This window comes from Narcine bancroftii, chromosome 8, assembly GCF_036971445.1.
Source record: "Narcine bancroftii isolate sNarBan1 chromosome 8, sNarBan1.hap1, whole genome shotgun sequence".
Lineage (NCBI taxonomy): Eukaryota > Metazoa > Chordata > Chondrichthyes > Torpediniformes > Narcinidae > Narcine > Narcine bancroftii.
The window spans coordinates 39,710,271-39,733,617 of record NC_091476.1 but is presented as its reverse complement, the minus strand read 5'-3'; the positions used below and the strand labels follow the sequence as shown (position 1 = coordinate 39,733,617).

At 43.0% G+C, this 23,347-nt stretch overlaps 1 protein-coding gene across 3 annotated transcripts; it reads left to right on the top strand.

Moving 5' to 3' along the window:
• The first annotated feature begins 213 nt into the window (after window positions 1-213).
• fam199x (family with sequence similarity 199, X-linked) lies at window positions 214-21,625 on the top strand. Of its 3 annotated transcripts, XM_069893475.1 has the most exons (8): window positions 296-314; window positions 4,023-4,069; window positions 8,232-8,429; window positions 11,530-11,758; window positions 12,470-12,622; window positions 17,484-17,645; window positions 17,853-18,107; window positions 20,033-21,625. In XM_069893475.1, exons 3-8 carry the CDS (start codon window positions 8,266-8,268, stop codon window positions 20,201-20,203), a joined length of 1,134 nt encoding a protein of 377 aa, XP_069749576.1. In that variant the 5' UTR covers window positions 296-314; window positions 4,023-4,069; window positions 8,232-8,265; the 3' UTR covers window positions 20,204-21,625. The 3 variants fall into 3 exon arrangements, with proteins under 3 accessions (XP_069749577.1, XP_069749575.1, XP_069749576.1); XM_069893476.1 differs by lacking the exon at window positions 4,023-4,069 and having other exon boundaries at window positions 214-314; window positions 17,853-17,978; XM_069893474.1 differs by lacking the exon at window positions 4,023-4,069 and having other exon boundaries at window positions 214-314.
• Window positions 21,626-23,347: the final 1,722 nt, after the last annotated feature.

Here is a 23,347-nt window from a genome sequence, read left to right as displayed (position 1 = left end):
TGTTGTGGTGCAATGACAAATGTCCTTCAGCTTTTGCATGCTGCGTGAGTTGGGGGGGGGGGGGGGTGGTGGTGGTGGGGGTACTGTGGCATGGCCATGGACACCACTGATGGTTTGACACTGGGAGAATCTCTGTTGTTGTTGTAGTGCACTGGAGCTGGGCGGCCGCTGCTGCCCCCCGGCGGACGGGCAGGCAACAACAGCAGAAGTTGTGGCGCCGACTTGGGCGGAAGTGAGGTCACTCGTGGGACGGAGGCAGTGGAAGACGGAGCTGCGGTGGCAGCGGAAGACGGAGCTGCGGTGGCAGCAGCAGGGTGAGTGAGTGACTTCACCAGGAGGGTCGGGTCTGGGTTTCCAGGCTGGCGGCTGAGGAGAGTCGGGGCCGCTCCGCTCGCGTCCCGATGAGTGCCGACCCCAATCCCGGGCCTGGGAAGAGGGTGCTCCGTTCACCGGACCCCGGGGTTGTTGGGGCCGCCTCCGCCCTCGGAGTTGCTGGGGCCGCCTCCGCCCACCGGTCCCAGCCTCAGATCTGGTGGCGAGATGAGCAGCCTCCGTCCCCCGGTTCCAGACCCGGACCCTGGGGGTTGTTGGGGCCGCCTCCGTACTCCCGGTCCCACGCGGGCTCAGCGAATCCCTTTTGGAGTCTGCAACAAGCCAGGGGACTTGCAGTTGTCAGCTTAGTTACCAGTGAAGGAGGTCATCTGGACTCGGGCAGGTGGTGGAGCTGGCAATGCTGTTAGCCCTGACTCAGAGCCACCTTCCTACCACACCACCTCCTCACCCCTGAGTCAGACAGTTGTGAGGGCTGCACCAAGGACAACACTTTCAAGAGGCTGTTTCATTTTGGCTTCTAATCTGATTCCATGAATAGCTTGGGTTCGTGATCCAGACTGACATTGGAATTGAGAGGCTGGATAGATTGAGATTTATTTCCCTTGGAGCATGTAAGTTTGAGAAATGACTTGGGGACATAAAATCATGAGGGGCCAAGGTAAAGTGAATTGTCAGTCTTTTCCCACGGGGTAAAGAGGCTTTAAGGTGAAAGAGGAACCTGAGGAGCAAATGTTTCTTCCACTCAGAAGGTAGTGGTTATTTGGAATAAGCAGCCAGAAGTAGCTGTAGATCTGATGATATTTAAATAGGTACTTGGGTAAGGAAGGTTTAGATGCATATGGGATAAATTTAGGTGAACTAGTTCAATTAGAAAACCTACTTGATGAAGATGAGTTAGGCTGAAGGATCTGTTTCTGATCTGTATGACTTTTGTAGCCTAATGTAGTACAGTGGGATGCTGTGATAGGATGTTTTGCCTCTTCACCAGTCAAGGTTTCAGAATGTTATTTCCCGATGAGCAGGTGAGTTTTCCCTCGGGATACCAGGTCTATATTTAGCCCTCAAGATCTCAATGTTATCAAAATTAGTTTGTTATTATGAGAATCAGAACTTCACAACTCAGAACTAGATCCTTATGCCCAACTTGTCCATGCTGACCCAGTTGCCCATCTAAACTAGTTCCATTTACCTATGCTTTATTCAAATTTCTCTAACTGTTTCCTATCAATGTACCTGGAAAAATCTCTTTAAAACCTGTAATTTTATTTTTGAGGAAAATTGCCCAAACCGTTAACCTGCTGACCTTAAACCTAGTTTTAAACTCTCCAGCCTTGGTAAAATGACCATTACTATTCACCTTATTGATGCCTCTTGTGATTTTGTACACCTCTATAAGGTTAACAAGAGTTCAAGATCAAAGTTGGTGTAAGCTTTCATTATATAAAATTGGCTGCCATAATGGCAGTGTCATGGCAGTGAGGTTCAAATTATGCTACAGTATTTATTACAGTAGAAATCTCACTTTTCAGGATTCTTGAGTTTTTGTTTGAATAATTCATGTTGAAACAGTTCTTCTGTTCTTTTGATTGGTTTGAGTAAAAGTCACTTGAATCATAAAGTTTTCCAAATTGCATTGCCCAGTTCTCTAATTAAAGTTATGTCTGATATTCATGAATGCCAATAAATGGAATTGGTTTAGATTTGGATAAGAGGGGACATGGAAGGCCAGAGGAGCTGATCCTCTAGTGTAAAACTCTGAATAGCAGTGAAATGAGTTGAATCCCTGCATTCTATTTTTAGACAAAATTGATGGTGTTAGTCTTGTTTTTCTTTGATCTTGATTGTTCATACTGTTTTTGACCTATTTCTTACACTTAAAGGAAAAAATTGGAATCTGAGGAATGTTATTAGCTTTTGTTCTAATTTGGGTTAGAACTATGGCTATTACAGTGCCAACAATCTGGTGTCTGAAAGGAGTTTGTACAGTCGCCCCATGTCTTAGTGGGTTGTTCCCACCCTCAAAAATGTATGGGGTTGTAGGTTAATTGTGTGTCATTGGCAGGACTGGTTTAAAATGGCTGGAATCAGCTTCTCCCATGCTGAAAATAAAATTTGATTTAGAGCCACCATCCTGCTAAACATACCTGCAATTTCAAAATTTCTTTTGATTTTTAATGTGTTGCAGAAAAGGCCAAATTTGACCTGGTGTAAAAAATATGGCAGCTACATGTAGTGTAAGACTTAATAATATCTAAGTTGTAATGGTAAATGGACATGCTATTTTCATTCCATTTCTACCAAGGATTTTAGTTACAAGCAAGTCCCTGTGTGCAGGGACTTTCTTGCAATTTGAGCATTTCAAATGAAGAGCAAATGAAGCTTGAATGTTTTTTGTGGGACTTGTTACTTTAGGAAAATATTTGAAATTGTTTGATTTCATGGTGGTTCACTAAATCATATTGGTGACATCTTCCAGCATTATCCAGATATAAAGGGAGTCTTTCTTTTCTGGACTTGACCACTGTGACCCTCCCTCCTGGCTGACTTTCAATCATATTCCCTCCATAAACTTCTATCATACTGATGGTGCTCAGTTCTCTACCATTCCTGGAGTGCTTCCTTCTTTCTGCAACATTTTTTCATGCTCTTTCCTTACATAAGTAACTACCTAAACACTTCATATCATTCTCCGGAAAGAATTTGTTTTTATAAATTGTTTTCAGGCAAGTGTGATTTACACACATTTGTCCATATCACTTCATCATTTCTTTGAAACTGGCATTCTTTCACCTCTCTTCTGTCTTTCTACATTGCCTTTTAATTATTTACCCCAAATTATGATGATTTACTTTTGCAAATCACAACTATGTACTTGGTCTGTTTCATCTTTAAGGAAGCATCTTAACTCATAGTTGCAGTTTCTGTGGGTTCAATAGTGGTACAACGGTTAAATTTGTAGGAAAGTAATCCAGAGGCTGGGATTCTCGGTCTATAAACACGAGTTCAAGTCCACTTAAGCAACTGGAATTTAAATTCTACTGGTGATATGAAATAATTAAACAAAATATTTGTCATTCAATTACATTTTAAATGTAGACATACAACACAGGAACAGGCCCACAAGCCCATGGTGCCTAATTACACCCAATTGACCTCCACCCCGGCATGTATTGAAGGCTGAGAGGAAACTGGGCCACCCGGAGGAAGCCCATGCAGACATGGGGAGAACGTACAAACTCTTTACAGATGGTACTGGATTTGAATCCTTGCTGTAACAGCATTACAATAGCCACCATGATAACTCTGCAGCCCAATCTTACCAAATTGTATTAAAACCCAATTGATTTATTAATGTCATTTAGACGAGGAAATCTGCTATAATTGCCAAGGCTAACTGATCCAACTATATGGTGACTTTTGCGTGCCTTTTGAAAAGGCCTAGCAAGCCACTCACTTTGAAATCTGAAAGGATGGGCAATAAATCTTGATGCTTTGTAATGTCTAGATCTTAAAAAAGTGAGTAACCTGGCAGTGCATTTAGTAAATGTCATATTGTCATGTGGAAAGGTGGGACTGAAAGCAAAGAGAACTCTAAATCCATATTGGGAAGTAAAAGTCCAGCCTGTTGAGCCCAGACCAAGCCTTCATTTACTGTCCATGATCATACCTCCTGATCTATGCTTCCACAGAATGCACAGTGGTATGGTGCAAGTTCATTGAAGATGTCTCCACTCTGGTAAATATCACCTTATCAGTGCCAAATTATCTTTAGAGCCTGTGTGGGGAGAGCTACAGGGGATTTCTATAAACATGACCTTTTTATAGAAGTGATTTAACCACAGTGCACAATGCAATTGCCAACATGAATTATGTTTTGTCAGTTGTTCAAGAGGTAATCCTTTCTCAGAATTGTGAAGAGAATTCGCATGTACTGTATCAAAGTAATTTTCTCAAACTTTTTCCTCCATCTGAAAGATGGTCCTTTCGACTGCTGTCCCAGACCTTTCGACGTGTAATTGCTGTCCCAGACCTTTCGACGTGTAACTGCTGTCCCAGTCCTTTCGGCGTGTAACTGCTGTCCCAGTCCTTTCGGCGTGTGACTGCTGTCCCAGTCCTTTCGGCGTGTGACTGCTGTCCCAGTCCTTTCGGCGTGTGACTGCTGTCCCAGTCCTTTCGGCGTGTGACTGCTGTCCCAGTCCTTTCGGCGTGTGACTGCTGTCCCAGTCCTTTCGACGTGTGACTGCTGTCCCAGTCCTTTCGACGTGTGACTGCTGTCCCAGTCCTTTCGACGTGTGACTGCTGTCCCAGTCCTTTCGACGTGTGACTGCTGTCCCAGTCCTTTCGACGTGTGACTGCTGTCCCAGTCCTTTCGACGTGTGACTGCTGTCCCAGTCCTTTCGACGTGTGACTGCTGTCCCAGTCCTTTCGACGTGTGACTGCTGTCCCAGTCCTTTCGACGTGTGACTGCTGTCCCAGTCCTTTCGACGTGTGACTGCTGTCCCAGTCCTTTCGACGTGTGACTGCTGTCCCAGTCCTTTCGACGTGTGACTGCTGTCCCAGTCCTTTCGACGTGTGACTTCTGTCCCAGTCCTTTCGACGTGTGACTTCTGTCCCAGTCCTTTCGACGTGTGACTGCTGTCCCAGTCCTTTCGACGTGTGACTGCTGTCCCAGTCCTTTCGACGTGTGACTGCTGTCCCAGTCCTTTCGACGTGTGACTGCTGTCCCAGTCCTTTCGACGTGTGACTGCTGTCCCAGTCCTTTCGACGTGTGACTGCTGTCCCAGTCCTTTCGACGTGTGACTGCTGTCCCAGTCCTTTCGACGTGTGACTGCTGTCCCAGTCCTTTCGACGTGTGACTGCTGTCCCAGTCCTTTCGACGTGTGACTGCTGTCCCAGTCCTTTCGACGTGTGACTGCTGTCCCAGACCTTTCGACGTGTGACTGCTGTCCCAGTCCTTTCGACGTGTGACTGCTGTCCCAGTCCTTTCGACGTGTGACTGCTGTCCCAGTCCTTTCGACGTGTGACTGCTGTCCCAGTCCTTTCGACGTGTGACTGCTGTCCCAGTCCTTTCGACGTGTGACTGCTGTCCCAGTCCTTTCGACGTGTGACTGCTGTCCCAGTCCTTTCGACGTGTGACTGCTGTCCCAGACCTTTCGACGTGTGACTGCTGTCCCAGTCCTTTCGACGTGTGACTGCTGTCCCAGTCCTTTCGACGTGTGACTGCTGTCCCAGTCCTTTCGACGTGTGACTGCTGTCCCAGTCCTTTCGACGTGTGACTGCTGTCCCAGTCCTTTCGACGTGTGACTGCTGCCCCAGTCCTTTCGACGTGTGACTGCTGCCCCAGTCCTTTCGACGTGTGACTGCTGCCCCAGTCCTTTCGACGTGTGACTGCTGCCCCAGTCCTTTCGACGTGTGACTGCTGCCCCAGTCCTTTCGACGTGTGACTGCTGCCCCAGTCCTTTCGACGTGTGACTGCTGCCCCAGTCCTTTCGACGTGTGACTGCTGCCCCAGTCCTTTCGACGTGTGACTGCTGCCCCAGTCCTTTCGACGTGTGACTGCTGCCCCAGTCCTTTCGACGTGTGACTGCTGCCCCAGTCCTTTCGACGTGTGACTGCTGCCCCAGTCCTTTCGACGTGTGACTGCTGCCCCAGTCCTTTCGACGTGTGACTGCTGCCCCAGTCCTTTCGACGTGTGACTGCTGCCCCAGTCCTTTCGACGTGTGACTGCTGCCCCAGTCCTTTCGACGTGTGACTGCTGCCCCAGTCCTTTCGACGTGTGACTGCTGCCCCAGTCCTTTCGACGTGTGACTGCTGCCCCAGTCCTTTCGACGTGTGACTGCTGCCCCAGTCCTTTCGACGTGTGACTGCTGCCCCAGTCCTTTCGACGTGTGACTGCTGCCCCAGTCCTTTCGACGTGTGACTGCTGCCCCAGTCCTTTCGACGTGTGACTGCTGCCCCAGTCCTTTCGACGTGTGACTGCTGCCCCAGTCCTTTCGACGTGTGACTGCTGCCCCAGTCCTTTCGACGTGTGACTGCTGCCCCAGTCCTTTCGACGTGTGACTGCTGCCCCAGTCCTTTCGACGTGTGACTGCTGCCCCAGTCCTTTCGACGTGTGACTGCTGCCCCAGTCCTTTCGACGTGTGACTGCTGCCCCAGTCCTTTCGACGTGTGACTGCTGCCCCAGTCCTTTCGACGTGTGACTGCTGCCCCAGTCCTTTCGACGTGTGACTGCTGCCCCAGTCCTTTCGACGTGTGACTGCTGCCCCAGTCCTTTCGACGTGTGACTGCTGCCCCAGTCCTTTCGACGTGTGACTGCTGTCCCAGTCCTTTCGACGTGTGACTGCTGTCCCAGTCCTTTCGACGTGTGACTGCTGTCCCAGTCCTTTCGACGTGTGACTGCTGTCCCAGTCCTTTCGACGTGTGACTGCTGCCCCAGTCCTTTCGACGTGTGACTGCTGCCCCAGTCCTTTCGACGTGTGACTGCTGCCCCAGTCCTTTCGACGTGTGACTGCTGCCCCAGTCCTTTCGACGTGTGACTGCTGCCCCAGTCCTTTCGACGTGTGACTGCTGCCCCAGTCCTTTCGACGTGTGACTGCTGCCCCAGTCCTTTCGACGTGTGACTGCTGCCCCAGTCCTTTCGACGTGTGACTGCTGCCCCAGTCCTTTCGACGTGTGACTGCTGCCCCAGTCCTTTCGACGTGTGACTGCTGCCCCAGTCCTTTCGACGTGTGACTGCTGCCCCAGTCCTTTCGACGTGTGACTGCTGCCCCAGTCCTTTCGACGTGTGACTGCTGCCCCAGTCCTTTCGACGTGTGACTGCTGCCCCAGTCCTTTCGACGTGTGACTGCTGCCCCAGTCCTTTCGACGTGTGACTGCTGCCCCAGTCCTTTCGACGTGTGACTGCTGCCCCAGTCCTTTCGACGTGTGACTGCTGCCCCAGTCCTTTCGACGTGTGACTGCTGCCCCAGTCCTTTCGACGTGTGACTGCTGCCCCAGTCCTTTCGACGTGTGACTGCTGCCCCAGTCCTTTCGACGTGTGACTGCTGCCCCAGTCCTTTCGACGTGTGACTGCTGCCCCAGTCCTTTCGACGTGTGACTGCTGCCCCAGTCCTTTCGACGTGTGACTGCTGCCCCAGTCCTTTCGACGTGTGACTGCTGCCCCAGTCCTTTCGACGTGTGACTGCTGCCCCAGTCCTTTCGACGTGTGACTGCTGCCCCAGTCCTTTCGACGTGTGACTGCTGCCCCAGTCCTTTCGACGTGTGACTGCTGCCCCAGTCCTTTCGACGTGTGACTGCTGCCCCAGTCCTTTCGACGTGTGACTGCTGCCCCAGTCCTTTCGACGTGTGACTGCTGCCCCAGTCCTTTCGACGTGTGACTGCTGCCCCAGTCCTTTCGACGTGTGACTGCTGCCCCAGTCCTTTCGACGTGTGACTGCTGCCCCAGTCCTTTCGACGTGTGACTGCTGCCCCAGTCCTTTCGACGTGTGACTGCTGCCCCAGTCCTTTCGACGTGTGACTGCTGCCCCAGTCCTTTCGACGTGTGACTGCTGCCCCAGTCCTTTCGACGTGTGACTGCTGCCCCAGTCCTTTCGACGTGTGACTGCTGCCCCAGTCCTTTCGACGTGTGACTGCTGTCCCAGTACTGTATTGAAGTGTGACACTGACTTCGGCACCTGGAGTGGGATTTCAACCCCCAACCCAGTTAGGTGATATTTGTGACACAAATCTTGACTAATTTTCCAATACCATCAAAATGCAGATCAGAATGTTCTTGCTTAATAAATGAATGTCAGGATGATTCTCTTCAGTCTTTCCTGAAATGGCAAATGCTGCAACAAAGTGTTTGTCCATTTGAGCATCTGTTTTATCCATGCAATCTATTTTTTTTTTTTTGGCAGGTTTTATACCCACACACCAATTATTTAACAAAAAATGTCCGATTTATATGGCAAATTCCTGGCACCGGACGAGCCATTTCCCTTGTTACCACAAAGGGGGCACACCAGTGATGTAACCAGTTTTGATGTCAGTGACTTTGGATGCCAGCTGTCATCATGCCATAGGACTGACCCACTGCACAGACTTCACACCAACAGGTAGGTGAATAGCAGTGAGACCATGTTCTATGTCCTGAGGTCATAATAGGACAGGTCGAGAACCCCGTATCTGAAGTTCTGAAAAGATTTAAAAACCAAATTTCTTTTTAGCGCTGACATGGCATCAGAAGTAGAAAAAAAGTTTCAACATCTGCCTTGCTCATGTGGGCTTTTGACACTCTGTTGGTGCTAGTTTGATTACAATAACAGTTTTTAAAAAAAAAAAATCTTTTTTGCTTCTGGCTGAAAAGATGCCAAACAGAGCACCGGCTGCAACCACAGTCAGTGACTCCATTCTCAACATTGGGTGCAGTGTTGTTTTTATCAAAGAATTCATCTTGGGCTCCCAGGGCAGGAACGGGGACGTCGGGCTCGCGGGGCAGGAGTGGGGACCGTAGTTGAGGACTGGCAGAAATTCTAATGCTATTTTGCTGCTTAGTTCCATTGTTCTGAAATCCAAAAAAAAACATCTGGTCCCAAACATTTTGGGATACAGGGCACTGTACTTGTAGTTTTATTGCTCGTCTGGTTTAAAGTGAAAATTGGAGAGAGTTTAATGCTTAAACTATTTCTCGAGAAGTGTGTCGTATGAGTGACTTCCCACAGGGAAAGTGACTTATGTACAAATTATATTCACGCTAAAGCTATTAACATTGTGTTATATTTCTCTTGGTGCCTTTCCAAATGTTTGCTTGTTCACACCTACATTAAGCCTTGACCTGTGTTGCACTGTCCTGTAGGGATCTTATCAACTTGTTTGCTTGTTCACACCTACATTAAGCCTTGACCTGTGTTGCACTGGCCTATAGGGATCTTATCAACTTGTTGGTTTGGAGTTTATTCTGGAACAATGACAGTTTTTGAATGTTCTCCCACTTTTGCCTGTTGGTTCTGATCTCTTGTTTGTAGGGAAGAGTTAATGAGATGGTTGAGTTTTTTGGAGATGTCACTGAAAGTCTATGCAATTCATATTCAAAAGTTCTGCAGATATTTGGATTGAGTGGAGTGTTGCTTTTCATTTTTGCATATTGTAGTTTTGTCTTTTATCAGATGTCTTTATTTCAGCTGGAGTGCTTGACATGACCAGAAAATGTGATCTACAAATCTTTGCACTTGCGAAAGCTGTCGGAGACAATAGAGTTTTTGGTATTATAGCCGAGCCACTGTTAATGCCTCACACAGATGACCTCTGTACTATTTTTGAAGTGATTCCTGTGAATCTCCAGAAACTACTTATGTCGGGAGTTATGAAGGGAAAAAGGGCAAACAGACATTGAGTTTCATGAAAGTAGAATTCTTTTTTTCTTATTTATATACCTCAAGTTTGTTTTCTATTCCAAGTTTGAACCAAAAGCATTCTCGTGCATTTGAGATGCTTTTTTTAAAGTTGTTAATTGCCTCTTCATTTGAGATTTCCAGGACAGTAGGAAGATTTCAGCTTCCCAAGCCCTAGAGACTAAGGCTGACCATCATCTTTATTTGTCCACCTTGATCACTTTGAATATGTGATCCATTTCAGTGAAATGTTCACATCCCCCCCCCGCCCCCCACCACCCCCTCAGCTACAGCAGTGATTTCATTGGGGAAGTTCCAGGCTTCTCCCAGTAGTGTGAAGAGGCGTTCCTTGGCATCTTTTTCAGCAGGCTTTCCACCAGAGTTTATTTTTTACCAAACTATAAGATCTTTTGTGTTGTCCCCTAGATAATTTGTAATCTCAATTTCAGATTTACTGTTAGAGTACATCCATGACATCACACACAACCCTGAGATTCTTTTTCCTGCAGGTGAGGCAGAATTACCACTTATTGGTAGCGCAAACAAAAAAAACTACTCAGCCAACACATGTAAATAAAGAAATAAACTGCAATACAGAGAGAGAGAGGAAGAAAAACATTAGAGTGCAAAAGTAAGAGTCCTTAAATGAATCCCTGATTGAATTTGTTGTTGAGTCTGATGGTGGCATAATCATACCCAAGGCACTGAGACATGTTTGATGCAATGTGTCCTGAGAATTTAATTTGTAGCCCGATTCCTCTGCCAGCCTTTCATTCGTGGTGTGTTTCCAGCCTCTTTGAAATGCTACTTAGCGGTCAGTAACTTTGATTTTTTTTTCCCGGTCATTTCTATCCATGTTATTTCTAAGTCTTCTGTTCAGTTCATATCTCACAATTCAATATCTTATTCGATCTAACACCTGAGGGGGGATGACCTCACTTTCCCACAATGTTCTCTACCTGTCACAGGTTTACCCACTTATTCATTTTCCACTTTCTATTCAATTTTGCCCTATCTCTTGTGCTATTTAAGCTTGGAGGGTTTTACAGGGTGGCTGAAATGTGATCAATTGATGACAAGTAGATATAAGGTACCAGTAATACCATTTTATGCTTCCTTTGCCTGTTATATAGTGTTGCCTTAATAAGCAAGTCTCAGCAGATCAATGCGGCAGATAAGTTTCATCACTGGCACTGATCTTGCCGTGGGCATTGGGTTGACAAGAGCAGAACTAACTCGTGTCATTCAACACAGAAACCGGTCCCTCGGCTCACTGGCCATTAATACTATTCTAACATTAATTCTATTTTAATCTCTTCACAGTCCCTTTTTCCCCAGATTCTGACACTCATTTGTGCACCGGGGACGATTTACAGTGGCCAATTAATCGATCAACCAGCGCACTTTTGGGATGTGAGAAGAAACCAAAGCACTGAGAGGAATCTCAGGTGGTCTGGGGGAATGATGGCATCAGTATGACCTTGGTTACCGGGACTGTTAGTAGCACCCGTGGTGTTCTAATGTCTCAAATGTGAGACCTATACTTCACTTTGAAGGTGGTATCTAAGCAATCCCTGGAACCTCCGGAATTCAACAACAACTGGGTTGGGTGTTTGTGAATGGAATGGGAAAACTGACAATATTTTGAGTTGTATGAAAAAAGAATCCTGACTTTTGCTTATTAATTTACCTCTGGGTTGCATTTTCTATTCCAAGCTCATCTGAACCTATAGTATTTGTAGTACTTTTAAAAATGAGTTGTTAATTCCCTTTTTGCTAATACCTTTACTAAGACATTCTTACAAATATTTTGTTTTGAGTACAGATGGAATTTGACTTCCTGTGGAACAAGCGTTGCAAGCTCCGAATGCAGTGAGGAACTCTTCTCATCGGTTTCTTGTGGAGATCAAGAAGACTGCTATTCCCTGCTGGATGATCAGGAATTCACTCAGAATGCATCCTTTGACCTCTTTCCAGAGGGTAGTGTCTGCAGTGATGTGTCTTCTTCAATCAGCACTTACTGGGATTGGTCTGACAGTGAATTTGAGTGGCAGGTGAGCTTTAACTGTTCTGCTTTCAGTTGTAGAATTACAGTGGTGTTCTTCACAGAACACTTTGACACCTATTATGCGTGTTCTTGCTCCTTCAAAGAATTCATTGCTCTCGGTCACCACTTCTTGATCTTTTTTCAAAGACACTATTCCCTTTTGAAAATCATTATTAATTATGCTACCAGTCTCTTATTCCAAATCATAAATAATATAACATATCTTTCCTATCTCCACTTGTTCTTTTGTCTTCTGTCCAAATCTTTTTATCAAAGGAAACAGTATTTCCTTGTTCAATCTATTAAAAGGACACACATGTTAAGAATAATTGTACTTGATTGCAGCAAGTTAAGAAATGTAGCCACTACCTCAGTGAGGAATTGGGATTTTCAAATGACAGGTGGGAAATGGTGTTAATTATATTCTCACTGATAGGGGGAAAAAAAGTGCTTGTCAGTTTTTAGGCACTAAATATCAAGTAAATTACAGTTTTTATAACTTCACCCAATGTTTTTCTAAAGAGTTGAAATACTCCTGGAAAGTCAATGTTGGCTCTGTGTCCCATCTGTCTGAGGAAAATTAGTACTTACAATTGTGATACACCACAGTTAAATACGGCATTCTTCGTCATAACATTGTTCCAGTGTCACATTTTGCAGGCCAATGTTTTGACCCTGTCTCTAATTAGTTCTTAAAGTTTATTATTTTCTTTTGAAGCTGGCCAGCAGTGATTTTGCAAGCGGAAGTGATGTCTTGTCTGATGTGGTTCCAAGCGTTACTAGTTCTCCATGCCCTGTTCTAAAGAGGAGAAATAAGCAGCACCGAAGTTTGGATGAGCTTCCATGGAGTGCAATGACCAATGACGAGCAGGTATTTGGGCTTTAGTTCTGCACAGTTTCTAAGGTATGATTGAGTTACTAGGCTAAAAAGCCAGAGATTTGGGGGTAATGGTCCCTCAACACATGTTCAAGTCCTGTCATTTCAACTTGGACAATTGTTTAAATGTTGTCTGGAGATAACTCTCTTCTTGGGAAGAGAGTTATCCTCTGAAATATCTGAACAAGTCATATGGAGCTCACATCTCATAAATGTCTTTTCAAATGAAGTTTGCTAATTATTGCAGTTTACTGATTATGCTCCAGGTTGGCCCACGGTTACCATAGTAGCTTATACAACCATAAGGTTGTTGATACTTTCAGTGATACGTGTATTGTATAACAATTGATGACCTGTTATGACTTGGTCCACAAGTCAACCGCCCAGGAGCAGTCAAGTAATTTGATATTTTACAGATGTATTGGAATGGACTGTAATTTTATTCATTTTTTTAAATTGATTTGATTTATACTGTGTGAATATGTGATGCAGAACTGCACTTGTTAAATGTGTCAAATAAGGAAATCAGCTCTGGGTGTTTGTAAGGAAGTGGGTGAAATCATTATTTCTGTCCAGTTTATTTTGCAAATAACGGTGTTATGAAGCAATAACTTTTCAAATATTCTTAGAAGTGATCATTTATTGGCATTGGCTTAGCTTGAAGAAATACTGCACTGTTGCTTACTCTATTTTCCCCTGTGGATTAAGAAATGCCATATTCATATTTTGTATTCTTCCTGGAAAAAAAAGTTTGTTATAAATATGACAGTGTTTACTTTCAAACTGAAAAATAAGATCCAGTTAGTTAAAATTTTTAAAAGAACAAGTTTAGTGGAATGAAGAATTACCGTGTAAAAGATTCCGATTACAGGTACACGATCCTTTATCTGAACATCTAAAATCTGGAAAGCTCCAAATTCCGGCAAGTGGGGAGAGAGGCGGTAGCGCGAGTCAGGTAGCCGAGGGACCGGCGGTTGGGGGAGGCGACTGGAAGGGGGAAGGCAGCACAATTCGGGTGAACTTTTTGAAATTCGGAACACATTGTCCCCCAAGGGTTCCGGATAAAGGATTGTGTACCTGTACTTGAGAATTTGAATGAAGTTGCTTCAGCATAGCAATGTTGCCATAGGCTAGCACATTTTTGATGGTACCACATCAGGTGGGAGGGTAGGAGAGAAAGAAGCTGAGAAGTGACAGGGCAGAGGATTAAGTTCTCTGCCAGGAGAAGGAAGAGGTCTCTTAAAGATCTCAATTCAATGTGTTTAAATTGTAGTTGTGGAATAATGTTTCCCACAAGTTTTCAATTGAAATTGTTTGCAAGGCCCATTTTTCACTCCTGAAAGCAATGATGCCTCAGGCAAGAGTTACAGTTTACAAAAATGTACAACACTAAAATACTCATGTCATACCTTTAAATTGCTTAATGTTAACTGCGTAATCTATATTTGCTCTGGTTTAAAATTGCCAATTTCCCTGTATAGTTTTATCTGTAGAATTCAAAGTTCTATACTTGCGGAATTTTGCAGGTTTTTATTGTTACCTAGAGTTGTACTTTTTCAAAATTAAAATCCATAACAATTCCAATAAGAGATAAACAAGAAAACAGACACTGGGTGCTCCCAACACAGTTTGGGTAGAGTAGGTGAAGACTGGGAGCTCTTTTCATTGTGCACCTGCACTCTGTCCCCTGGATCAGCAAGGACTTCCAAGTGGCCAATCTTTTTAATTCCACACACAGTTGCCACAATGTCTGTCATGGTCTTATATACTTCGAAAATGAGGCCACCCGTAAGTTGGAGGATCAACTCCTTGTCTCTAACCAGACAGCATTAATATCAACTTTTCCAGTTTCCATTAACTACCTATTCTGTCTTCTTTCCTCTTGCTCTCTACCCCTTCTCCTGTCAGAAAGCTACCCTCCTTAACTCTCTTCCCCTCTCACTTCTCAGCTTCATATTCTCCTACCCTCCCACCTATCACCTCTTACCAGTTAGCTTGTACTTCTCCTATGCCCCCATCTTTACTCAGACATCGGCCTGCAGAAGGGCTCAGACCAAAATTGGCGACTGCCCTTTTACTTCCTGTGGATACCGCGTGACCTGCTGATTTTTCTCCAGCACTTTTTTGTGTACTGCAGTATTTCCACGAGTAAACTAATTCTGGAATTTGTATCCCTCCAGAGAAATCTGTCCATTCTATGTCCTTTTATTCTTCAAACCACTAAGATTTTATAAAATCGGCCATTTAGTAGTCTTTACAATGTTGTTTGGAATGTTTCATTACATCTGTCACTTCATTCCAGAAGAACTGAATTGACTTGTTTACTTTGAGACATCGAGATCATGAAAGTTGCTATAGGTGGGGAAGTTCAGCAAATACCTGTTGTTGATCAGTTTTGAGTTGTCTTACAACAGAACAGGTATCATTTGGAGGTCAGAACATATCAGTTTTTAACTGCATGAAACAGTAAAAACACAGAAATGCTGAACAAACTCAATAGGTCTTGCAGAGTCCATAGGAGATAAAGAAATATAACCTATATTTCAACCCTGATCCCTTTAAGATATGAGTAAATAGCAGGCAGGTGTCTGAATTAAATTTTACAGCATATCCTGGGGTTTTTTATATGAATCTTGTTACAGAGTTCTGTGTTGTGTATTGGCCTATGTGTTGTGTATTGGCCTATGTGTTGTGTATTGGCCTATGTGTTGTGTATTGGCCTATGTGTTGTGTATTGGCCTATGTGTTGTGTATTGGCCTATGTGTTGTGTATTGGCCTATGTGTTGTGTATTGGCCTATGTGTTGTGTATTGGCCTATGTGTTGTGTATTGGCCTATGTGTTGTGTATTGGCCTATGTGTTGTGTATTGGCCTATGTGTTGTGTATTGGCCTATGTGTTGTGTATTGGCCTATGTGTTGTGTATTGGCCTATGTGTTGTGTATTGGCCTATGTGTTGTGTATTGGCCTATGTGTTGTGTATTGGCCTATGTGTTGTGTATTGGCCTATGTGTTGTGTATTGGCCTATGTGTTGTGTATTGGCCTATGTGTTGTGTATTGGCCTATGTGTTGTGTATTGGCCTATGTGTTGTGTATTGGCCTATGTGTTGTGTATTGGCCTATGTGTTGTGTATTGGCCTATGTGTTGTGTATTGGCCTATGTGTTGTGTATTGGCCTATGTGTTGTGTATTGGCCTATGTGTTGTGTATTGGCCTATGTGTTGTGTATTGGCCTATGTGTTGTGTATTGGCCTATGTGTTGTGTATTGGCCTATGTGTTGTGTATTGGCCTATGTGTTGTGTATTGGCCTATGTGTTGTGTATTGGCCTATGTGTTGTGTATTGGCCTATGTGTTGTGTATTGGCCTATGTGTTGTGTATTGGCCTATGTGTTGTGTATTGGCCTATGTGTTGTGTGGTTTTATGTTTAAAAAGTATGCCTCCAGTTTGCATTAGAGAGCCAAGGTGAAGGTGGACTGCTGAGAGAGTGGGAGACGGACTGAGCATGTGCAGAAAATTATCTAAAAATTTCTGGAGTTGGAAGATAAACCACCACTGGGTGGTGCTGTGGGGTGAAAGGAGGCCCAGAACATGAGTCATGGTCTGGATGATAGTTTAGAATGTTGGGATTTCATAAAGGGATGAACATTCCGAAGGCAGCCAGAGGGATCCGGACCAAGCCAGTGGTTCCTCTCTCTGCAAGCAACACAAGACAACTTCAAATTTTGTGCTCTCGCTCTCTCGCTCACAACGTTCGTTTGGCTTCAGTTCACCAGAAGTTTTGTGAGTCTTGTGTGTTTTGTGTTTGTTTTGTGTCTAAGTTTTTCTGTGGACTGGTTGGAAGTGTAATTTAGACTTTGATTACGTTTGTTATATTCAGGCTGGGGAATTTATTAGTTTTACACTGTTAAAGAATTTTGCATAGCAACCAGTTGGCATTGTTATAAAAGGGGGGGATTTTAAATTAAAGTTTGAAGGTGAATTTTTTGTTAATAAAATAATTGTTCATCTTTACCCCTGTGTGATATGCCTTCTTTGTGGTTGCTGGTTTGATCTTGTAACAATCTGATTATTCATATTTTAGTTTGTTTAGTACAGGTGTCAAGAGCATGAGGAAATGACATGGTTATGGATTAACATTGAATACTGAGCTCTTTTAAAATAAAAAATAGTCTGAGGTACTTTTCAAAACTGGTGAAGGTGCTATCTTTCCGAGTGAATTAGTAATAGGATAAAGTCATCATTAGCCAATGGTTCATTAACATTTGCGGACAACACAAGTGTGGAACAAGCTGAAGATGAAATGCTGGTGCATGTAGACTCCTGCACTGCCAATGAACTTTAAATTCAGGGGAAGAGCACAGATGTGCTGAGCTGAATGCTCTTCATAACTGACTCCCTCAGTTAATACAGCAAGGCACCCATTCCTTTGAAAAGGATCGCTCCACTTTGATTGAAAAACGAAGTATGTTTTCCAAATTAAAACAAAGAAAAAACATTGTTTTTGTCTGATCAAGGTTAGAGGCTGCTATCTGAGACCTGCTTGTGGAATGGTTGTGATAGAGACAGAATTGTGATTCTGACTTGCATCCAACATGAGCACGAATGGCAGGGCAGACCATGCACAATCTCTATCCTGTTGCGGTCTACCCTTGGACAATACTCCCAGCCCCACAATTCAGCCCCCCATCTTGGATTGAAAATATATTTATAGAATACGACCAGAACAAATAAACTACAAAACTAAAAATCTATAACGCAATCTGTTGTGATTAAAATATTAAAGGGCCTCTGTGTGCAATATTAATTGGTGTTTGTTAATGTTTACCTCTTTTGCTGTTTCTACTTGTTTCAGGTTGAATATATTGAGTACCTGAGTCGTAAAGTTAGTACAGAGATGGGTCTCCGGGAGCAGCTCGACATCATTAAAATCATTGATCCAAATGCTCAGATTTCACCCACTGATAGTGAATTTATAATTGAACTCAACTGCCTGACCGACGAAAAGTTAAAGCAGGTAAATCTCAAGGAGGTAAACAAGAAGTCTGCAGATGCTGAGCAACTAAATTTCAAGGAGTAACGAAAGTAGTGCATTTATACTTTATTGCAAAGACAATCTATTTGCATTTAATGCAAAGTTTTTGGTTACTGTTTTGAATCCAGTGAACACTTCTGGCGTGCGGCACGAGTGACCAGTCCAATTAATCCATTGTATCCCGTTTAGGTAAGGAATTACATCAAAGAACACAGTGCCCGCCAGCGATCTGTGCGTGAAAGCTGGAGAAGGGGCAGTTACGCTGGTTGTGGGGTCGGCGGTTTGAGTGGTGCCAGCAGCAGCAGTGCCAGCTTGGTAAGTTCAGCAAGCAGTAGTGGGTCCAGCGGCAGCAACTCCGCATCGGCTTCCAGTGCCAACATGAGCCGGGCACACAGCGACAGTAACCTGTCCACCAGTGCTGCAGACAGGATAAGAGACTCAAAGGTAAGAGCTCGACATTTGACAATGACTATATGTTTTGTCATTGCGTGGTTCCAGCAGTGGTACATGATTCACTGGCCTCAACTACAGACTCTCGAATCAGACCCCTTGTTCCAAATTCCCATGGGATGGGACAGAGAAAAATAATTAGACTTTCTTGGAGCCTTTGGGGGAAAAGGAGCGACATCCACTGGCTTCTGGGAATCCCTGACCTTTGAAGATGAGGAGAATCTCTCGTCTATCGTCAGGAGCATAAAAAACTCAGTGTAAATAGCAAAGTGAGTCAAATTATCCACCCCCTCCACTGTCCCTTCAGGCACATCCTACCCCATCTATGGAAACCTCAGTAGTTCCCACATTGGCCTTGTGTGTTCGCTCAGAACTGGAAGAAAATGCTCCTTCATCCCAAGAGATTGCTGAAGAAAAATATATGCTACTTGTGAGCAAAGAATGCTTTGGGTTTTCACTGGAATCTGATTAAAAATGGGCAGTTAATCTGCATGACATCAGGTGCAGTAGAGAGGTTTACAGTTATGACATTCAAGTTGTACTGAAACAGTTGGTATTTCATTACTTTCTGTGGCATCAGCCTGTGGCAGACATTCCTGGGATCTGCACACCTTTCATTAAAGATTTTACTATCTCAGATTTGGAGGAAATTGTTTTAAAGATGCCTTTGCGAGAAAAAGAATGTGCGTGATCGAGTCAGGAAAACTTGTGCTGGCTAACTGCAGGATGCTGCTCTCAATTTCCACAAATAAAGTAACATCAGAAATGATGAATTTAATAGATTGATCAGAATTCGAATCGGCATCTGCTCCTTTAGACACCATCTGCTTGTGTATCAGAATCTGCCAGGGTCATGAACATATGATATTGTGGAAGAAAAACAGGCCAGAAAGAAAAAGGTACACGTGACCAATTCTGGCTTGTGACATTCTTAATTTGAATTCTGGCATCTGCACGTAATAAGTGGAGATACTTTCTGAAGAACTGCCGAGTTTTATGGTACAAGTTGGTTGTGTATCAGGATGCCTACACATCTGTTTCATTGTATTGTTCAGTTTTATTGCTGTACTAGATTTCCTGTAGTATCCAGTATTGCAAGATTAACTAAAGTTTTGTGTACTTTCTTTGTCTTAATAAAGAATAGTATTGAACAGGCCATTCAGCCCATGATGTCTCCTTTGAATCTAAATCTCTGCTACTTGCATCTGCCCCGTGCATCTGCTTGTATATTCTTTATATATTCTTTATATAGCTAGAAGCCTATTGTTTGCTACTATTGTTATGGGTTCTACTATGGTAGCCATTTCAGGCATTCTCTTTGTAGACTCCACACATCTCCTTGCCCTCTGCCCCTCTTCATAAATGCATATCCTCTATTAGTTGATATTTTTTAACCTCAGTAAAAGATTCTATCTACCCAATTCTATTTATGCCTCATAAATTTATGGACTTTTGTTATGTCTCCCCTCACACCCTCAAGCTCTCGAGAAAACGACCCAGGTTTGTCCAGCTTCCTCTTGTCACGCATGCACTCCAATTCAGGCAGTGTCCTGCTAAACCTCTTCTGCAGTTTTTTCAATATCTTTATATCCTTTCTACAATGAGGTGACCAGAATTGCACACAGTTTTCCAAGTATGGCCTAACCAAAGTTTTACAATGCTGCAACATATGCTTGTACTTACTGCGCTGACCAGATGAGAATGCCACACACCTTTTTTTTAACCACCTTATCTACTTGCATGGCCGCTTTCAGGAAAGCTATTATTTTGGATGTCCAGATCCTTCTGTTCAGCAGCGCTGTTTACGGATTTTTTTTTGAGAACGTGCAATTCTTTAAAGTGGATAGATTTAATGAGTCAATTGGTAACTCCCTTCTACCATTTTCTCTCCCTCATACAAATCACCAATGGATTGGCAGAAGCGATCCAAGCAACGTAAACTACAGCAGAAAGCGATGCGTAAGCGACAGTTGAAAGAACAGCGCCAAGCGAGAAAAGAGCGATTGAGTGGCCTCTTTCTGAACGAGGAAGTGCTGTCTGTGAAGGTAGCAGAGGAAGACCATGAAGGAGATGTTGACATCTTGATGTGACCAAATGTAAAATTGCAATATATATTGAATTTATAGGATTATTGATTATCTAACCGGCAAGAAAGCTGGAACAGGACATTGAGACTGAAGCTAAACGTGGCTGATTTCTGTTTACAATTTAACATTGTGTACTTTATTTTGTGTCTTTTTAAAACAAAATGATAATTCTATTCAAGCTGCTGAAATACTAATTTGTATAGTAAATGTTAAATGTAGTTCAGTCTGTAAAATATCTAAATGACCTGCAATGACAGTATGCTTTTGAATCCCTGTATATTACCATGACACTAATGTGCACACTATTTTAGTAGAAATATATTTCATTTTTTTGTGCTTTGCTGTGGTATTTGAAATATCGCCTGTGGACTGTATATAGATGTATCAGGATATTTCATGTTTTGTTACAAATATTGTGCAAATCCAGTGAAATTTTGGAAAATGTGGCAAAAACTGACACTTCTTCATTACTTAATTGCGAAATTGCATGATTAACGCGGTCAACCTTTGCCATTTTTATATAGATGATCCATTGTGTTCTGGCTCCACCATCTGAATTGGATCAGTTGAACACTTTGCAAGAATCAGAACAACATTACTTAAAGCAGATTTTTTAATATGTATATTAAAAATGGGTTCAAGAAAATAATAGAATTTTCTTTAAAAAAAGTTAAGGCTGTTTTCTGCAAAACTAAGTTTTTCTTATGACTGGTGAATTGGAATTGTCACCAATGGATAGAATCCAAAATTAGTCCATTTAAATCTAAATGCTGGCAATGTTTGTAGAATTGCTTTTGGTGGTTAGCATCTTGATATTTCCTGGAGTTATTCAGACATGTGACTGGCATTTATCCACTCCATTGGATCCTGCAGCAGTTCAGGATATCACTAAGGTGGCTGAGAATGGAGACTCAATTAGTGAGCCTACCTTTATTAGTATCACTGTTAACCTAGCAAAAAAATGGAACAATCTTGTTGGCTTTCTGCAAAGAAGACTCCCCTCAACCTCTTCTCCTCTGGAAAGCATTTTTCCTCTCTCAGAAAGTTTCACAACATACAGAGCACAGTATAAAGGGAAAAAAAAATGATATTGGCTTTCATGTACAGTTCGTCATATATTACAGATCATTATTCTTTTCTGTACTATACCTGTAAGGATTGTAAAGTAAGTTGTTGCACAAGGTAAAGGAAAATTACTTTCTCATGTGAAAGAAAAATTGCAGAAGCATTAGTGGACCAATGTAATCACGGTGCTCTACTGAGCAATAATTTTTGGCCTTTATCACATTGTTAGTCTATCCAATGCATTGTTAGAATCTTGCCTTGTGACTTTTATAGCAAATAACTTAAACTTGTTGAATCTAAACAAGATGACTGGCCCATTGGATGCAAAATTTACATTAAAAGACAAGTTTGATTTTTGGATATGGATTTGCACTGTGATTTCTTGTATAATTGGGTTATACAGTCCTCGTGAGTTTTGGGTTTGGTTTTTGTCTGGTTTCTGAACCATTTTTGAGGTGAAAATTAGACTAAAAACAGGTGTGTCTGCAAAAATATTGTAGCTTCTATGCAACAGAGGTGAAAGTTAATTAAATTTAAATGCATACATCTTTTTCTTTGGCTTGGCTTCACAGATGAAGATTTATGAAATGCATACATATAGCATGATAATAGGCCCTTTTGGCCCACAAGCCCTTGCTGCCTAATGGTACCCAATTGACCTACAACCCCTGTACGCTTTGAACAGTGGGGTGAAACCAGAGTACCTGGAGGAAACCCACACAGGCATGGGGAGAACGTACAAACTCCTTAAATACAGGGTTGAATTTGAACCCCGGCACTGACCCTGTAGCAGTGTTGCTCTAATCACTAGGCTAAGCATGTTGTATTCTTGTGGCTGGATCACAAGCGCCAGCAAATGATGTAATTAGGTGCAACATTATTGGTGACAGATCCACAACAATACTCATCTTAGTTACTTAAAGGCAATTACTGTGTGAATGTTTCCACAACATGTCCTTACTAGTTCTATAGCCAGATCCAAATCTTCAGACTCTTGAGCTGTTCAAGTTTATTGCTGTAGCACTCAGCTGCTCTGGTGTTCAGCACATGAATTTAAGATTACAAGAAATGGAAAGAGGGACTGGACAATTAGCCTGTTGTCTGCTCTGTCACGCAATATTGTGGCTTATTTTCACTTCATTGTCATTTTCTGACCATCACTGAAAACCTAAAAATCTGTTAGTCTCTGACCTGAATATACTCTCTGCCTCCACAGCCCTCTTGGGTACATTTATTTTTAAATCACTCAAATTTGTAAATTTCAAAGATACATTAAGAAAAATGTTCAATTCTGTCTTCAAATGACTGACCTTTTATTTGTAACTGATAACCAGTTTCAGGCATATTATCTGCCTCTTTAGCATTTCATATGTTCCAATGAGGTCCCATCTAATTCTAAAATTGTGAATGCAGGTAAAGTGTGTTTAATCTCCCCGGATTAATCCCCTATGATTTGCCAGGAAGCAATCTGGTGAATGATCTCTGTCTTTGAAAAATATTCCTTCGGTAGAGACACAAGACCTGAACACGGTATTCCACAGGTGGTCTTGTTGGGGCGCTTAATAACTGCTTGTACAAAATGCTCTTGCATCAAAGGCCAATATATTATTAACCTTCCTATGTGAGAGGTCTATCTACATTAATTTTAAAAGCAGAACCCTGAGCAACTTTGAGTCTCCCAGTTTTTTTTCCTCCCATTCCACCCAAATGAAGTGAGGAGAGTGCTATAATATTCAATATATTCCTTGCAGCATGTTAATGTTTAGCCTGTGTATGTACCTTGAAGCTTTGTTACATCCTCTTCATACCCCATATTGTTTTGTATATCTAGAATTCTTTTTAAATCTCTGCCTTTTCACTGTTCTTTGAAGAATACTCCTAAAATCTACCTCCTTGAAAACCAGGTTATGTAGTTCAGTGCAACATTATGGTTTCTGCTCAGGGGGAAAAAAAATGAAATATTCCTGAAGGAGCAAACTTATGGATGGAGAAAAGATGAAGGAGTATCTTGTGGATAGGCCTTCATGTCATGAGATAGGGGCAAAGCAGCAAATCACAGAAAAATTGGAAAAGAACAAGTAT

Coding starts and splice junctions, on each gene's coding strand:
- fam199x (XM_069893474.1), top strand. CDS start 8,266: ATGTCCGATTTATATGGCAAATTCCTGGCACCGGACGAGCCATTTCCC. Junction 8,430..11,529: donor CACAGACTTCACACCAACAG/GTAGGTGAATAG, acceptor TTTTGAGTACAG/ATGGAATTTGACTTCCTGTG. Junction 17,646..17,852: donor CCGACGAAAAGTTAAAGCAG/GTAAATCTCAAG, acceptor TATCCCGTTTAG/GTAAGGAATTACATCAAAGA.